At 31.8% G+C, this 16,672-nt stretch overlaps 2 protein-coding genes across 3 annotated transcripts; one reads left to right on the forward strand and one right to left on the reverse strand.

The window, feature by feature from the left end:
• Positions 1-118: 118 nt before the first annotated feature.
• On the reverse strand, positions 119-7,944 carry LOC108764631 (zinc finger protein 341). Of its 2 annotated transcripts, none has more exons than XM_018512955.1 (9): positions 7,714-7,944; positions 5,138-5,212; positions 3,988-4,249; positions 3,489-3,837; positions 2,962-3,156; positions 2,092-2,655; positions 1,284-1,553; positions 989-1,222; positions 119-794 (listed from the first exon to the last, which is right to left on the reverse strand). In XM_018512955.1, exons 1-9 carry the CDS (start codon positions 7,742-7,744, stop codon positions 603-605), a joined length of 2,172 nt encoding a protein of 723 aa, XP_018368457.1. In that variant the 5' UTR covers positions 7,745-7,944; the 3' UTR covers positions 119-602. The 2 variants fall into 2 exon arrangements, with proteins under 2 accessions (XP_018368457.1, XP_018368458.1); XM_018512956.1 differs by having other exon boundaries at positions 989-1,201; positions 7,714-7,942.
• An 880-nt stretch (positions 7,945-8,824) lies between these two features.
• Positions 8,825-13,112, forward strand: LOC108764636 (uncharacterized). Its single transcript, XM_018512963.1, has 7 exons — positions 8,825-9,950; positions 10,920-11,063; positions 11,226-11,498; positions 11,591-11,644; positions 11,780-11,982; positions 12,183-12,342; positions 12,439-13,112. Exons 1-7 carry the CDS (start codon positions 9,083-9,085, stop codon positions 12,582-12,584), a joined length of 1,848 nt encoding a protein of 615 aa, XP_018368465.1. The 5' UTR covers positions 8,825-9,082; the 3' UTR covers positions 12,585-13,112.
• The last annotated feature ends 3,560 nt before the right edge of the window (positions 13,113-16,672 follow it).

The raw sequence follows: 16,672 nt of genomic DNA on the forward strand, positions 1-16,672 counted from the left end.
AATCAAACTTAAAGGAATTTTCAAGGACAGTTATACTTCGGCTATCTCATAAAATTGAATACAAACTTTGACTATTTCATAAAATTGATATTTTCTTAAAAGTTATTTTACACCTTCGCATTTGTGACTTCTCGTCTAGATTTATTATTTTATAACAAATAAATTAAAAAGATGTCGCGCTGTCAAACGTTTCGTTACAGTTCTAGTATCATATGTATGACTTTGTCGTAAAAAAATTTAACGAACGAAAGTGTTCGAAAAGATACTTGGAGTATCAGTTATAACTATAGCTGTGCCTATACGACAAGTTTCTCATAGAAGAATCGAAATCAGCGACACCGAACATCTTCGGTGTGCGCGTAAATGTATATAAGTTACTTATGTCGATAGAGCATTATAATACAATTATCACAGATATGTAAACTACAAAATACCGTACGCGCGAATATAAAATGCAACTTGCGCCTTCGCCGATGATCCCATTGCACATACTACGACGATTCGTCTACGTTCTAATTGATGTACAATTTAAATACGAATCAAAAAAATATATATGCGTGTATGTATATATATATATATATATATATGTATATTGCAAAATTTTACTCGCTCGCGTGGGACGAGTAGAGTTCCATGTTGCGTTTGAAATCATTCTCGAAGTCCGTAACTGGTGAGTCGGATCGCTCGTTTAATTCACCGCCAGTTGATTCTGTTTTCAAGACGGGAGGAATATTTTCCATTTTCGTGTTGACTCCCTCGTCGATATCACCAGATATGAATGTTTCGGAGGCAACCTACAATTGAGAGGGATGTGATATGATTAAAAGAAACAGAGAAAAAAAAGACATAAGATTTAAGGAAAAAAATTAAACGAAATAATATTAACAACCTTTAAATAAGAAAAGTATAAAGCAGGAATAGGAGATTAAAATGTAATTAAAAAAAAATGAAAACAAAAAGAGCGGTCTAATTATAAGATATAAATTACCTTTCTTTCCATCTCATCAGTCTTAAGCTTTTCTAATTTCTCTTTGTCGGCAAGCGGGATTGCAGTCTTTGATAATGTTTGTCTCTTTGGGGTAGGTTTCCTCGGCTTAAATGATCCGGACGCTTTTTTCGGTAGTTGAGAGTTCGTGTGCTTCTTGGTCTCATTCGATTGTTCGCAATTATGAGTAACCAATTGCTCCTTAGTCTTAAAGGCCTGCGTAATGTTAATAGTCAGCTGTAGAAGAATTATCTGATTGCAGTTTTTGTGTTTACGTGAATTGAGAAGTAGGACTCACATGGGAGCAGATGTCACATTTAAGGCTGTGCTTATTCATCTCGTGATGTTTGAGAGCTTGCGCTCGGTGGAAGTTGCGATTGCAGTGGCTGCAACTGAACCGTTTGACGTTGCTGTGCGTCAGCAGATGCCGTTTGAGCTTGTCTGGCCGCGAAAATTCACTCATGCAGCCCAAGTAATTACGAAACGGGCACTTAAGTCTCTTCGTCAAATCATGGATCAGCATATGCCGGCCCAGTCGATCTTTCCGCTTGAATCTGGCTGGGCAATGCTGTGATTTGAAATATAAAGTACAAACATCAATAAACAATATGCAACTATATTTCAGTTTATTAAGTGCCAGTATAGTAAAGTTTATAATTTCATTTTCAGTGTTGGTCCCTCCATCCGTTCGTTCGTTTTCCCATCTGTAAGATTTTTCAGAAATAGCTTAACTTTTTCAAATTCTGTTTCCGGTAATAAATATTCAAGGACTTAGTACAAAGAGTGAAGGTAAAGTGTGAGTCAATTGGTCATAAAGGAGTCAAAGATCAATTTTTTTCTTAATGTTTACAGATTTTTTGCTGCACTACTTGGTTATATCCATTGCAAAGAATTTATTTTTATATGTTATTAAAAAAAATATCTATATCTATAAATGATAATTATAATATTAATCCAATCTATTTGCTTAATTATGGAAATTGCCTAGCATTATATATATATAAATGTAGTTTACTTCCACAAAACATATCCTTTTTTAGTATACATTGAATATCATTAATGCAAAATCCTAATTTTTTATATTCATTGCAATTATTCTTACTTACCGGACATGTAAAAGGCGTCTCTTCGCTGTGTATAAGCTTATGATTAGCCAGATACTGCTCGGTTTTAAAAGCTTTGCCACAATCTTCGCAGACAAATCTCGCCGATGCCGAGTGAGTTTTGAGGTGACGACGCAGAAATCTCTCGATGAGAAAGCTTTTGCCACAATGCAGGCATGCATAATTGTGTGTGGTGGTTTCCTTATGGTGCTGCAATGCCTCCAAATTTGAGAATGACGATTTACAAGTCGAGCAGCAGTAATACTTCTCCGTGGTTTTCTGCTTCTGGACGGAGTGGACGTACTGATGGCCACCAAGATCCGACAGAGTACTGAACACTTCGCCACACACGTGACATCGGTACTCCGAGCACTTGTGGCTGCGCGTGTGCTCGAGGAACTCCTCCAGATCTGAAAACATCATGCTACAGCTGCTCTGCACGCACTTGTACACTTTCAGTGCCAGATGCGAGACAATTAGATGGCCTTTTAGAGCTTTGTACGAATCAAACGTTTCTTTGCAGAATTGACAATGGTACGTGCGGTCGATACTTCCGTCCGGAGGCGCCTAAAAGTATTCAGAAGAATATCATTAAAACGATATATAAAAAAATAATAGATAAAAATAAACAATATAAATATTAATGAGTAAAATATTATATATAATTACAATTAAATTATGTTTAATATCTGTGCTTAAACTCTTAGTGTCTTAAAACTAATATAATATTTGAAATAACAATTTTTTCTTAGAGATGTTCTTATTCTTGCACAAGGAAACATTTTTATAAAAAAAATATTCATAAATTTTCTCTTCGTAAAAATTCGAAAAGAAAAATAAATCTTAGTAATTAGTTAATTAAAAATTTTATACCTCTGGTGGTAAGGAGTGAATGGCGGTGCCAGGCCATACTTTGTGCGAGGACATATGCTTCTTCACGTTTGATTTTTGCGCGAATGCACGACCACATACTACGCATTGATAAGGCTTTTCTCCAGTATGAGAACGTTCGTGCTGTTGCCAATAGAATTTTTTTGCAAACTGCTTGTTGCAATAACCGCACTTATACTGTAATGACGTAAATATGTGTATCTTAATATAAAAAATTCGCATTAATCTCTGACCTCTGTAATTTATTTAGTAATTTAAATAAATTCGCATTTTAGAAAAATTGTTTGAAAACAGATTTACATTATATTTGTTATTATAATTAAATTCTTACATTATATATATATATATATAATATATATATAAACTTTAATTAAATTGAATTAAATTTTATAGTTAAATAATATGAAAACATTTATTACAATTTAATTTAAAATTATAGAACCAAGTTTTATAAATTTTACTTTCTGTTTTGGAAAAAAACAGAAGGTAAAATATCAATATAATGATACCCTTAAGTTCAGCGTTCGATTGATGCCATTTTCTAATACACTGAGTGAATTATCCTGGAGGGATGTCTCGTTGTTCTCAAGAGAGGATTCGTTGTCCTCTAAAGGCGGCTCGTTGTCCGCCAAAGATGGCTCGTTGTCCGTCAACGAGGCGCTAGGATGTTCGGATTGACTTGAGGCGTCCTCCTGTGAACTGATGTCGTTTTGCAATATCGTCGGCATTTCGCTTGAATCTTCCCTCGTCGCCTCGATGGCAGCATTATCGAAAGTATCCAGGTTCTCTGTACTTAAAATAATTGGCACGCTGAACGTGGAGTCTGTCATGAAATAATTAGCAGCCTCCTGATCCACACTGTAACAATTCAGATCAGATTTAAAAAAAGATAACATACGTTAAAAAACAAGTTTTACAAAAGAAATAATCTATATATTCAAGGCGCGGCACGAAAATATTGAAATAAAATTTATCGAATTATAATTATAATTATCAATGACAAAATACCTAAATAGCATGTCTGCTTCTTCGAGAATAATAGGTTCTCCAAGCTGAAAGGTTTCCTGCGAATTGTACTGCGACTCATCTTGAACGACATCTTCCACATGCATTACCTGACTCTCATCGTTTGTTAAGAATTGAGTCAAGTCTACTGTTTGCTGCTGCGTTTTCTGGTGAGTTCTCTTGTGGAGTACGAACAGTTGGAGTGATGTAAACTGACTTTTACATTTGCCACATTGGAATATATCTTCCTCATCCTGATCAATCGCTGGTGAAGATATGTTAATATTATGTGATGAACGATATGTACAATATACAAGATATAATTATAGAAAATATTTACATATACATATATAATTATGTTATTTTTAGAATATTTGTATTCAGAAGAATTTGTCTCTCTTTTCAAAACAATTAGTTAGCAGATTAACAAAAGTTGGAATACATATTTTTCCATATCATGAAAAAAAGTCAGATATTTTTTTCAGAGAATATGTTTTTAGAAAAGATATAACATAATTAAATACATTTCAAATTTTCGCGTTGTTAATATTAAAAATTTTATCATTGAAATTTAAATTTGTAACTTAATTCAGTTTGAGTGTCAAATTATAATCTCTTAAATAACGAGAAATTTGAATTGGGTTTTTGGATTTAGATTACCTCGTCAAAATATGTTCTAACAATTTTGTCAAATTTTTTAGCAAATTTATTCTAACTCCTGTTTAGAGTCTTTTGTTTAACGACTTTCAATCATTTTCAAAAGAAGTAAATTTACATAAATGCAGATATGTGAAATGTATTCAAAATAAAATAACAATTTTATATAAATTATAAAGCAAAAATTAATAAACGAACAGATTTACTTTTCATTTATAATAGATTTTTATAAAAATATTCAAATTGTTTGTTTTTTGCTGTGGCAGGTTTACTATAGCAAATCTTAAAACCATCTATTACATTATTATAATAATATAATGTCAGGTCACATCAGGATATATTATGTCAGGATATATTATCTTACTGTGAAAGACAAGCACTTTTTGAATAAGTTTCTTAATTTATTATAACTCAAAAAATGGAGCCTAAATAATCCATGACATTTTTCTTATTTTTTGGAGATTTATCATCAGATTCATTCTCTGAAGTATTATACCTGACTGTTCGACTTCAGCTATCAGGTTTTGAGACTCCAGCAAGGATTGCACAGAAGAGCCGTCCAGCGAGACATCTGTAAAATCATCAAATAATTAAGATATGAGATACAATTATTCACTTATTTATATAATTAGTTTCTCAATTAATTAATTAAATCGTTCATTCTTCTTATTTTAATCATTGACTTAAATTCAAAATTTCATTTCTTAATTTATATAAATGTGTGTGTGTGTGTACGTATTAGTTTTTCTATTTTAAATTCTATAATTAACTATAACGAATCTCAACAATCAGACCTATTTTCATTGATTACTTCAATTTTTTAACAATTTGACTCTTTTGACTACATGACTAGAGAATTTATGGATCCTAACTTAGTAATTATAATTTTCTTATACATGTATAATATGCACTGAAGAAGATCAAATTCGAAAACATCTGCAATATGATTGTTCAATATATATTAATTATTGTAAATAAATACAATAATTCATGCACAAATAACTGTATTCACTTTTATTGGCTTTCCTTCTATCCTTTGAATTATTAATGATAAATTACAAATTAACAAAAAACTAATAAGTTTTTATAGACTTCTTTAATTAAAACAATTAAGAAAAACCATAAAACATATATTACAGGCAATAGGAGTCAACGCTGGTTATCACAATTAGTGCAATTCTTCTTTTTTAATACTAAAAATATAAAAACCTTGACTTTGAACGTTTCCACTCATGGTTTGAGTCTTCATCAGCAATCTTTCCCCCTAGCGCAACGATTGGAGTATTCCATACAAAATAATATCTCCAACGTTTTTCCTCTCAAAAATTGAACCGTTTATTGTTGTGAGGTAAGTCACATACTCACAAAGTTAGAAAGCTGAGTGGCAATGAGAACTCAAGCTAAAATTATATAAATGATTAAATTATCGTATGTATAATTTGAAAATTAATAATCACCTCACCTCTCGCACAGTCGACGCTTCTACACTGAACAATGAATCTCTCTTATGCAACTTTTTATAACTCGTTAAAAATTATCGTAAAATTTTAAAAAATAATAACTGCAAGAACAATATGTGTCTTGTTATTTCGAAAGTCGGTTAAATAATGATTGCTAAACAAGTAACATAGCGATCAATTTGAAGACGAACAAGCTTGATATGTATTATATTACGAACAACCTTAAAGTTTATTGAGAATCTCAATGTAGCTTTTTAACTTTGTGGGTATGTAACTTACTTCACAACAGTAAACGATTTAATTTTTGAGAGGAAAAGCATTGGATATATTATTTTGTTATCCAATCGTTACACTAGGGGGAAAGATTGCTGATGAAAACTCAAACCATGAATGGAAACGTTCAAAGTCAAGGTTTATATTTTTAGTATTAAGAAGAATTGAGCTAATTGATAACCAGCGTCGACTCCTATTGCCTGTAATACGTGTTTTATAGTTTTTCTTTGAATTATTATTCCAGAGCCTCACTTCAATTTTCAAATATATAATTAAACAAAAACAACTACATTATTCATTGTATATCAATTATTGCAAATACATACAATAATGCATGCATGAATAACTATGTTATACGCTTTCCTCCTAGTTTTTGAATTATTATTCCAGAACCTTACTTACTTCAATTTTCAACGTATAATTAAACAAGATCAACTATTCAATATTGTAAATACGTAGGAAATAAAAGTGTGTTATTTTTTATTTAGTGTTATTTCATTATGATAATAATTTAGTTATGACGTTGCAAATTTTTTATGATGGTAATCAGAGTTGAAAAAGTCAGTAGTTGTAATGGATTGGAAAAGTTACCTGTTACTTAAAAAAATAACTTATTGTAACAAGCTACTTTTACTATTATATACTTGCAACGAATAAAATAATGTGTCACTGCATTACAAGTAACAAATTACTTTTTTCAAAAACGCATAGTGGCGACAAGTTACTTTTCAAAGTAACTTCTTCACCTTTGTACAACTTTAGCATTTAGTTAATTATTGTTACAGTCATAAAAATTGCAATGTCATTATCAAATCGTTAATCGTTATTATAAAAAATAATGGTAAAAGTAACGGAGTAACTTTTACCATTCTCTGGTAAATACACATAACAATTCATACACAAATAACTGTGTTGGCTCTTGTAGGCTTCCTTTCTAGCCTTTGAATTATTATTCCAGAGCCTTACTCATTTTAATATTCAAATAATTAAACAAGAATAAATAATAATTACAATACCTTCAGATTATAAAACGGAACTGAGGGCACAGTTCTGAGAATACGCAAAGTGTAGATCGCTACATATTTATAAAATGCATCGAGGCAGGTCAAGTCGGTGACCCCCATTTTCCATATCCTTCAAACCCTGAAAATCTGCGCACTCTCGGTCTCTCATACTATCTAGCGCACTTGAAATAATCGCCGCAGGACGAGCTCGTGAAGATGCGATGGAGAAAGAAAACGACAGTCTACTCCATGCCCGAGGAACGAAGGCTCGAGGTGGATTGTTGACGTTTCCGGGATCGGTCAACCCCGCCTACTTCGGTCGACGCGCGCCTTACCTGTCAGAACATCGAGGATAGACTGCGCCATGTTTCGCTGTAACGATCAGCACACTGTCATCATAGCGGAGGCACCGACTCCTAACTCGCGCGGGTCGGCGGGATCCGCCGGGATGGAAACATGACGAGCACCACTCTCGCGTCCCCGTCGCTGCCGAGACGGCGCCAGCGCACTGATCGATACTTAACCTCAAAACGAAACAGCAGAGCGATCAGGGATGCCATTTTACAGACGCCAGATGTTCGAAACGGTTCCAAATATGCGTGACCCCTTTTACGTCCGACTAGTAACTTTCTGTTAAGGCTGTGTTCCAAATTTACTGCCAGCACTGAAAATGCTACAGTTTACGTTACGTGCACTATAGATTTCCAGTACTGTAGTCATTTTGGAACACAGCCCTTGAAAAGTATCGCATACGAAAAACTAAGGAAATGCTATAGTATATGTGACGCATACTATAGTATTTTCCTAGTTTTTTTCAATTCGATACTTTTCAAGAATAGGGATCGGAATTGAGCGCCCACGTCGGACGGTGCGTTGCGTTGCTCCTTCCTATTTTCCGTACGCGACCCGTAATTCGCTCACTACTTTCGTTTATAATTCAAAAACTAAGCTACGCATAGAATTTTGACAAAGGAAAAATGGTCTTAGAATTATGTCGGGAATATGTTATTTTAAAGACAAAAGTTTTGGGACACTTTCTATGGAAAATTCTGAAAAAAGATGTAGATTTTCTGAGAAATGCACCAACTCGTATAAAAAAATATGAGAAAGTTATAAAATTATATAGAAATTCTGAAAAATTGTATGAAAAATTCTGAGAAAAATTTTCACTAGGGAAACCCACGTAATAACATGAGGCCTGTTCTTTTTGGCTGAATTTTTGCACCAGTTCATCTTTCTTCCTTTTCTCTTCAGGGGGAAAGAAGAGGAAGAAAGATGAACCGGTGTAAAAGTTCTATGCAAAAAAACCACAAAAATGTGGACGTTACCCTACGGTTTGGTACAGGAAAAAGGCTAGGATATCCACTCTCAGGTTTCTCTCTATACAACGTCTGATTCCGCCATGCATGAATCTATCTCTTTTTTCTTTATACCCGGTGTCTAAAGTATCCAGATTGACGGTGCTCTTTGATACTCATAAGATTATTGTAATTGTATCAATAATAAATAAAATTAAGACAAATTAAATTATTAGAAAAGATATGCATTATGTAAGTTTCTGCACGGAAACTGATCATATCTGGTGACAACTCTCGGAAAATCCACGTGCGTTATTTATAACCTTAAATATGCTCTAAGTTTATAAGATTCCATTCAAGGTTACTACGTATTATAGAATTATAAGATACATACAAAATCAGCATAATGTCTCTAATCGGAAATATTGAACCATTTAATCCAGATCAAGCTGACATAACGACTTATATTGAAAGAATAGAACAATTATTTATTTGTAATGATGTGAATGAAAAGAAGAAGGTGCCACTTTTCTTGACTTTATTAGGGGGAGAAGCTTATAATGTTTTAAAAGATCTTTTGTCTCCACAATTACCCAGTCAAAAGACGTATACTACTTTAAAAGAGACATTAATATATCATTATAATTTAAAAAGGCCTATAATAACAGAACGCTACAAATTTTACAGCGCGATTCAAGATAGTAGTGAAGATATTAAATCATACCGAACTAAATTGAAGAATCTGTCAAAATATTGTAAATTTGAAGGATTCTTGGATGAAGCTTTGAGAGACAAATTCGTCTTTGGTTTACGTTCAGAACAAATTAAACAAAGATTATTGATGGAGGACGACTTAACGTTTAAAAAAGCATGTGAAATAGCTACAAAAATGGAGTTGACTGAAAACCAAATACTTATCATGTCTAGAAATGATGAAGAGAATATTGTTAACCAATTGGATAACGATAGGAGTGATGAAAAGCTAAATGAAGAAAGCAGTCAGGATAAATCAAATGAATATTCAACTCAATCAAAGCAAGAGTCAAATAGTAAAACAATGCCTATAAGACAAATGTGTAAACGATATACCAAAGTTAATAAAGATTATAGTGCTATGAATTCGAGATGTGTCTCATGTAATCAAATGGACCATACATCATCCAAATCTACACCTAGAAATAGAACTTGTAATATAGAAAACCAAGAAGACAAACAGAATGAGGAAGAGAATAATCATATTCTTGAATTAAAGTTTATAGATATTGATACAATTGGTAAGTCTGAAAACAGCAATTTGAAAATTGAAATGTATATTGAAAAATTATTAGTATTCTAATAGAAGAAAGTTACTGATATTGATAGACGAACAATTCCTATTTTTAATTCATTTACTACATTTACACGGCATGCTTTACGCCGAATTTATAACATCGATGTTATGAAACTGGCCAATCATAGCTATTCCTCTAAAGAATGGAATGATGAGTGATTAAAGTTGAAACTATTTTTGCTAATTTTCATGTATTAGACATATTAAATTTTTTTAAATATTTTATAACGCCTTGTTTTTGTTCTCTTTGGCCTTTTTTGTATATTATTATATTAGTTATCAACAATGAGCTGGTTATTTGTGTTTATCTTTTTTTATCAAATTTTTATCAAATTTCCACTATACACTCACAATTAAATATATACATTTTGTCAGACCTTTAATTTATACAATGAAGTACATACAAGATGAGTAATTTATCGGAACATATGAATGATATTCTCTGTATCTGCAATAGAGTTGTGTAAATATAAAAGAAGTTCTACACTGTACAAAAGATGTTGAAATATCAACAACTTGAAATGTTATTAATAATAATTTCTTAATTTTAATCCCAAAGTAGTAATTATATCTGATAGAGAAGAAAAGTTTGTTGGAACGACACCCTTAGCAGATGATAACTTAGAACACCTATTCGTTGAATAACCCATCTTCTTAAATTATGATAGGATTATGAAATCTCCCAGGAAGTTTATAAAGGAAAAGAGAAATGATATTTAAGTAATAGAGTGTAAGCTAACCTTAAGCTTGTAAGCCAAATTTAAGTTAATGTTCTTTTGTATAAGAGTACTCAAATTGATGGTTCTCGCAAGACTATTGTAATTATCAGTAACATAATAAAATTAAGCTGTCAGAGAGTAGATGCTTTATGTAAGTTTCTGAGGACAATCAATACAAAATTTCATATTTACAGATTCTTTAGAAGAGGCACGGAAAAAAGTAGATCCTAATTACGCAACTTATGATGAAAACAGAAGCCATGAAAAAAAAGTCATACACGAAAAACGATTTGACGATACATATGATACTTTTGATGATAGTATAGATGAAGATTGTGGTAATTTAATTTTACCAAATTATATTTTGTTTCTATTGCTTCAGAAATCAAGTTTTTTCAATAATTGTATTTTTTTAAATTTATTTTAATATTGTGTCGAAGATTTAGCTTAAGATAAACTGTGTTCACACTTAACTAATTTTTATTATATTTTTTTGTCAGATTCATCTTCGCAATTACAGAATTCATACAAGAAGATAAAAATAAATGAAAGTTGGGAGTCGTCTGGAAAGAAATCTTTACATGACAAACAATTATTGCATAAAAAGCAATTCTCTTGTAATAAAATTTCACAAATTGTCGCCTTATCTACACCAAAGAAGCATTCATTGCATGATAAATCACAAACACCGATAGTTGATCCATTACAAATAGTACAAATGGATGAATATAATGAGTCGTCTGAATTTGGATCGCAAGAAATGAATGTACAAAGTAAAAATTCAAAATCATTTTATTTTTTTAAGTTTATATGTAATACCTATATATGATAAAATGTCTACAATTGATACAATAACTTCTTTTAGATCTTGAATTTATTTCAACTATTGCCCCATCAGCTACAGTTAGTAGTGGAATTGGTAAGAATTATATTTTATATTTATTTTTTTTAAATATTATATACGTTATAAGCATATATTATTTTAACTCAGTTTTGATTAGAAGCAATATAGTAAAAGAAAATGTATACGTTGTCTTAATTGATTTTATTTCAGAAAAGCTAATTCCGCTTTGTGAAGAAACATTAAGATATGTAAAAAACATTGATAGAAGGCTGAGAGTTTTGGAAAGTGGCGTTATTAATGAGGAAGAGCCTGAAGGAATTAATGTATTCGATGACACACTTCCGATCAATTCTATACAAAGTCTTAAACGATTTGAGGAAAGCATGGAAATAGCTGAAATAAAAATAAAATTTGTAAGTTAATTTTTAAAAATATAAATATTATTCTTGAGGCTTCCACCGGTGCTTCTATATAAAAATTATGTGTTTCGCGGGTTTGTAGGTATAAATATTATTTATTATACTAGTAGTATGTTAAATTACATTTAATTTATTATTTATCTAATTGCTTATAAATATTTTTATATGATCTAATTAAGTTTTATGTTTTCAAGATGGAATTTATGAAAAGAATCGGAGGCAAAGGCAACAAAAATATGATACAACGGTGTATGAGCCGTTTATTTACAAATGAATTCGGTATAAATTGTTCTTGGTGTGGTCGTGGGAATAATTATCGCATGTGCGATTTAAAATGTATCCAAGTTCTAAAAAGTAAGTTGTTTTAATAAGTTACATATTTGTATTCTTTATCGAAATTCATAAGAATTTTAGTTGTAATATTAACTGTACAATTGAATGTTTTGTTAGTTGTGTTAAGAGCCAGGGGTATCAACGAATGCGAATTTGAAACCATAGCAAGCGAATGGTTCCGCCTTAGCAAGCTGCGATATGACCGCGAAAATAAAAAGGTATTGCCTGCTGATGATTATGATATACAGAAAAAGGAGACATAATCTATTATATTGTAACGATGTATCTTGAAAACGCATCATTTCCCAGTGGCACACTTGTCACATGTCCAGTTAATCATCCGCACTTCTTTTTAATTTTTTCCCTTACGGACTTTTTAATTTTTTAAATCGCGAATGTTAATTGCAAGGCTCCGCAGGCCACAGTGAGTGCAATGTGCCAATCTCGCCCGTTAAGGAAACGATTTTAATTAAACACTCGAGTGGTATAAGGATATCGATGAAATTGACAAAATCCGTACAAAAATCCCAAATTAATCCTTATAGAGTACACAATTTTTCGATTTGAAAAACAGATGATTTTTATTAATATTTGTATTTGTATATCTTTTATATATGTTTCTTGGATAACTGATTACGAGTCTAAAGTCAAATTTTAGAATTTCAAAATGATGGGTTCGATATTGGCAGACAAACTTTTTTTTCAGTAATTGTTTTACTCAATATTAAATTAACGTTAATATTTGTGCTAAGAGATTGTGCGAGATATGCCATGGGTGGCACCCAGTTGGACACGGCTCAATTGGACACGAGCCACTCACAGCGCTTGAGACTACAAAAGCTCCTAAGCACCGGTCGCTAATTGGTGGTGTCCAATCAAACCGTGATCAATCGGGATCATCCCATATGCCATAATGGATACGTCATTTTTAATTTAAAAAATTAGACTTTTAAAAATTTGATCTAAAATTCGTGGGATGGGGTTGAATTAGTTTCAAAAGTATTAAAAAATTGAAAAGTATTGAATAAATTTATATATTTGCTATATTAAAAAAAAACATAGCTTTTTTCTCTATCTTTATATATAAGGATTATTATTTTTATAAAAATGTAATTTTTATAAAATTTTTTTATTATACATAAATCGCTTTTTTTTAAAAGAAAAACACTTTCAGTATTTTTACGTATTTAGTCGCGCTAATTAGGCAAGTATCGACCACGCCGACAAATAGCAACATCCGATTTTTTTCTTTAACTTAATGGCATCTATCCTCGAACAAAGGACAATACTAGTTAGAATCTTCTTGATAGCATACAGAAGAAATGTTACACTGCTGCAATATTTGCCAAATTCAATATGGTTTTCTCCATCCGTTTTCTTACGAGGACAGTACGACCAAAACGTGGATTATAAAAGTCGTGTAGTATGTAATTATGAATATCTGTAATGTAATTGCTCTTTAGTGTAATGTTCGAGTCCGCTCGTTAATTACGGCTATTGTTTGGGAGCGTCTAATTGTCACTTGTGCACGTCGTGACTGCGATCCCGGCTGATTTTTACCGACCGATACACTGTAATAGAATTATACTTATCTTTACAGTCATTCTCGATCATCTGTGACCGCATTATAATATTCGCGACCATTGTAAGTACGTGCGTCTATTCATTATCATGCGTATTGCTGTATTATAATGATTGTATTTCTGTCTTCACGTATTAGATTCGAGAACAAAAATTCATAACGAATAAAAATTCAAGCAGCTATAATCTCGTTAAATATGAACGAAATTTAAATTTAAAAAAAGGTTTTAAAGCTCTATTTTTGAAAGGTTATTATATTTTTTAATTTCTATAAGTTTGGTAATTTTTATATATAGAAATAATATGAAACACCTCTCGAAAAATTCGCGGTTCGGAACCGGCATTAAAACTGTAGGTCCCGTATATTTGTGGCAATTGAATAATCAGCGTACGCATTAGAAGCCTAATGTAAAACGAAGAAGAAGAAAATTATGAGCTAGTCGAAAGGAGAAATCCTTTTTACTTTGTGAATTTGTTATATATTCAACAAAATTTTCAACTTTTTAATGTGAAACTTCAAATTTCTCTACAAAATCGGTTTTTAAAAATGTTCTTAACATTTTTTTTGTTACTAAGTTATGACGGATTAAATAAAAAGAGCATTTTGATCGTTTATAACTTCGTTAAAACTCATTGTATCGCAATTCGAAAAACAGATTCTTAATGCTGAAACTTTGACAAATATAATTGCCAAATTTTTTAAAAAACGTATAGCAGCATGTGATACTAATGAGTAACGCTACGAACTTTTGTTCCAACCCAATATATTATTAATTTCTAAATAAATGTTTGAAATGTATTTCGCGAGTATGTTTCTCCTTTCCGAACACTTTACAGACTCAGACATCCAACCAGTTGATCTGCGCGTCGAAAGGCAGATTGTTTTAATGTGATTATTTTAATGTACTTGATTTTTTTACACTTATTGTTATCAAGGATTTTAACAAATTTTTTAGTTTTTTAAGTTATATTATAAAGTGAAATGCAGTTAATATTATTTATTTTAATAAGAGAGAGAGAGAGAGGATATTAATAAAAAAATAATACTATAACAGTATAATTTTATTTTTGTATATTTTTTGTTACTGTATGCCAATTTGTATAAGAAACAAATACGTTAGTTAAAAATTTATGTTAAATAATATTTAAAAGATCTGAATCGAAAAGTCCCCTATTCTTATTATAATTTCTGCAATAGTTAACAAGATATTAATCACTAAAAATCGTCGAATATTGAATTTCAATAATTTTTACTCAAATACTATAAACTTTACTAAAAAATGGCAAGAGACAAAAATTGTTTATTTTCTTCTCAAAGAGCTCTAAGAATTTTTTCAAAATTTTTTATAACTTTTTAGTACTGTATTTTCTTATTGACAACTATTTTTACCAACGTGAGAAAATGCGGCACTAAAAAACTCTGAAAAAATTCCAGTACTTTATTTGATTCTCAGAACTCAATCTAGACCAATCAGAAGTTTGTGAAAGAGGTCCATAGAGCTTCAGAGGGAATAAGGCACTGTAGATATGAGGGTACAGTCAATATGATGTTACAAATGCTCTAAAGTGTTTTTTGACTGATCAACTCGTAAAATTCTTTCTTCTAATTGGTCAATTAAACGCTTTAGACCGCAGGGTTCAGAATCGTTGTCCGGATGCATCCAGGTCTTTTATCCTTGCTGTTTACGAATGTTAAACAAGGATAAAAGAACATTTGGGTGCACTCGGATGATAATTCTAACCGCAGCCCAGTCTCTGTAGAGTAAAAGAAAATGGCACTCAACCAGTCAGTCAGATCATTTCCTCACCTATCGCTTCTCTGATATTAAAAGAGGCGTGGTTTGCCGAAACTGATTACCGAGTACCAGTCAAATGATACCAGATATTCCCCGCACTCGCGCATGCTCGTTGGTTTATAGCTGCGCGCGCAGTACTGTTTTATAGAGCTGCGATTTGATTCACGCCCCCAGCGCTCATAAGAGGTTCCGCATAAAGGCATAGAGAATGAACTGCGCGATCCGTGTGTCAAAATGGTCGATAGGGATGAGAGAGAGAGGGACCGTGGCAGACGGCCATTTCTATCTCTTTCCATTCAATGGTGTAATGGGAGAGAGAATGAGAGGGGGATTGGCCGTCTCCCACGGACCTCTCTCTCATTATTGTCGATAAAAGTTCTATTATTTTTCTTTTCACTGAGTTATTCAACATTGAAGCAAAAAGCACCGTAGAATTTTGCAAAATCGTAAAAAGTTTTTAAATAAAATTAATACATTTCCACTCTTATTTCTGTGTAATACATTATAAAATATCAATGAAATCTTTTTATAGTATCGATTTGAAAAATAAAGATTTCAAGCTATAAAATGTTTTTTTAGACATTTTGCTATGACAATTTTTGACGAAGTTACGCTATCTTGAAGTTTGCCTCTTTTTAAGAAATAAAATAGGTAAACTTTTAATTTTGTTAAGTAGTGTAATTGTTATATTTTTTATCTAAATTCGTTTCTACTTTATGATAAACTGTTATTACTTTCATAATTTTTACTGTTTTTACTTGCTGTACAAATTTTCTTGATATAATCGCCAAATGGCAATGGATTGCTAAATGTATCCACTGCGTTTAATCAATCTTATCGATCTTCCATTTTGTTTTCTACTCTGGCCGCAACATTATTGAGGGCGTTAGCGGACGGCGAAATTTTTCTCCGCCGCCAACTCCCGTAAGAATGTCGGTCTTTGAAGGCCCGTCTACAATACACGGAGTAAGAAG

The sequence above is a fragment of the Trachymyrmex cornetzi genome, unplaced genomic scaffold (genome assembly GCF_001594075.2).
Source record: "Trachymyrmex cornetzi isolate Tcor2-1 unplaced genomic scaffold, Tcor1.1 scaffold441, whole genome shotgun sequence".
NCBI lineage: Eukaryota > Metazoa > Arthropoda > Insecta > Hymenoptera > Formicidae > Trachymyrmex > Trachymyrmex cornetzi.

Bases quoted from the DNA above. Each gene is read 5' to 3' on its own strand.
- LOC108764631 (XM_018512955.1), bottom strand. From the start codon at position 7,744: ATGGCGCAGTCTATCCTCGATGTTCTGACAG. The intron at 2,656-2,961 runs GTATAAAATTTT...GAATACTTTTAG, and splicing joins TTCACTCCTTACCACCAGAG to GCGCCTCCGGACGGAAGTAT. The intron at 795-988 runs GTAATTTATATC...TCTCAATTGTAG, and splicing joins CTGATGAGATGGAAAGAAAG to GTTGCCTCCGAAACATTCAT.
- LOC108764636 (XM_018512963.1), top strand. From the start codon at position 9,083: ATGTCTCTAATCGGAAATATTGAACCATTTAATCCAGATCAAGCTGAC. The intron at 11,645-11,779 runs GTAAGAATTATA...ATTTTATTTCAG, and splicing joins TACAGTTAGTAGTGGAATTG to AAAAGCTAATTCCGCTTTGT. The intron at 12,343-12,438 runs GTAAGTTGTTTT...ATGTTTTGTTAG, and splicing joins ATGTATCCAAGTTCTAAAAA to TTGTGTTAAGAGCCAGGGGT.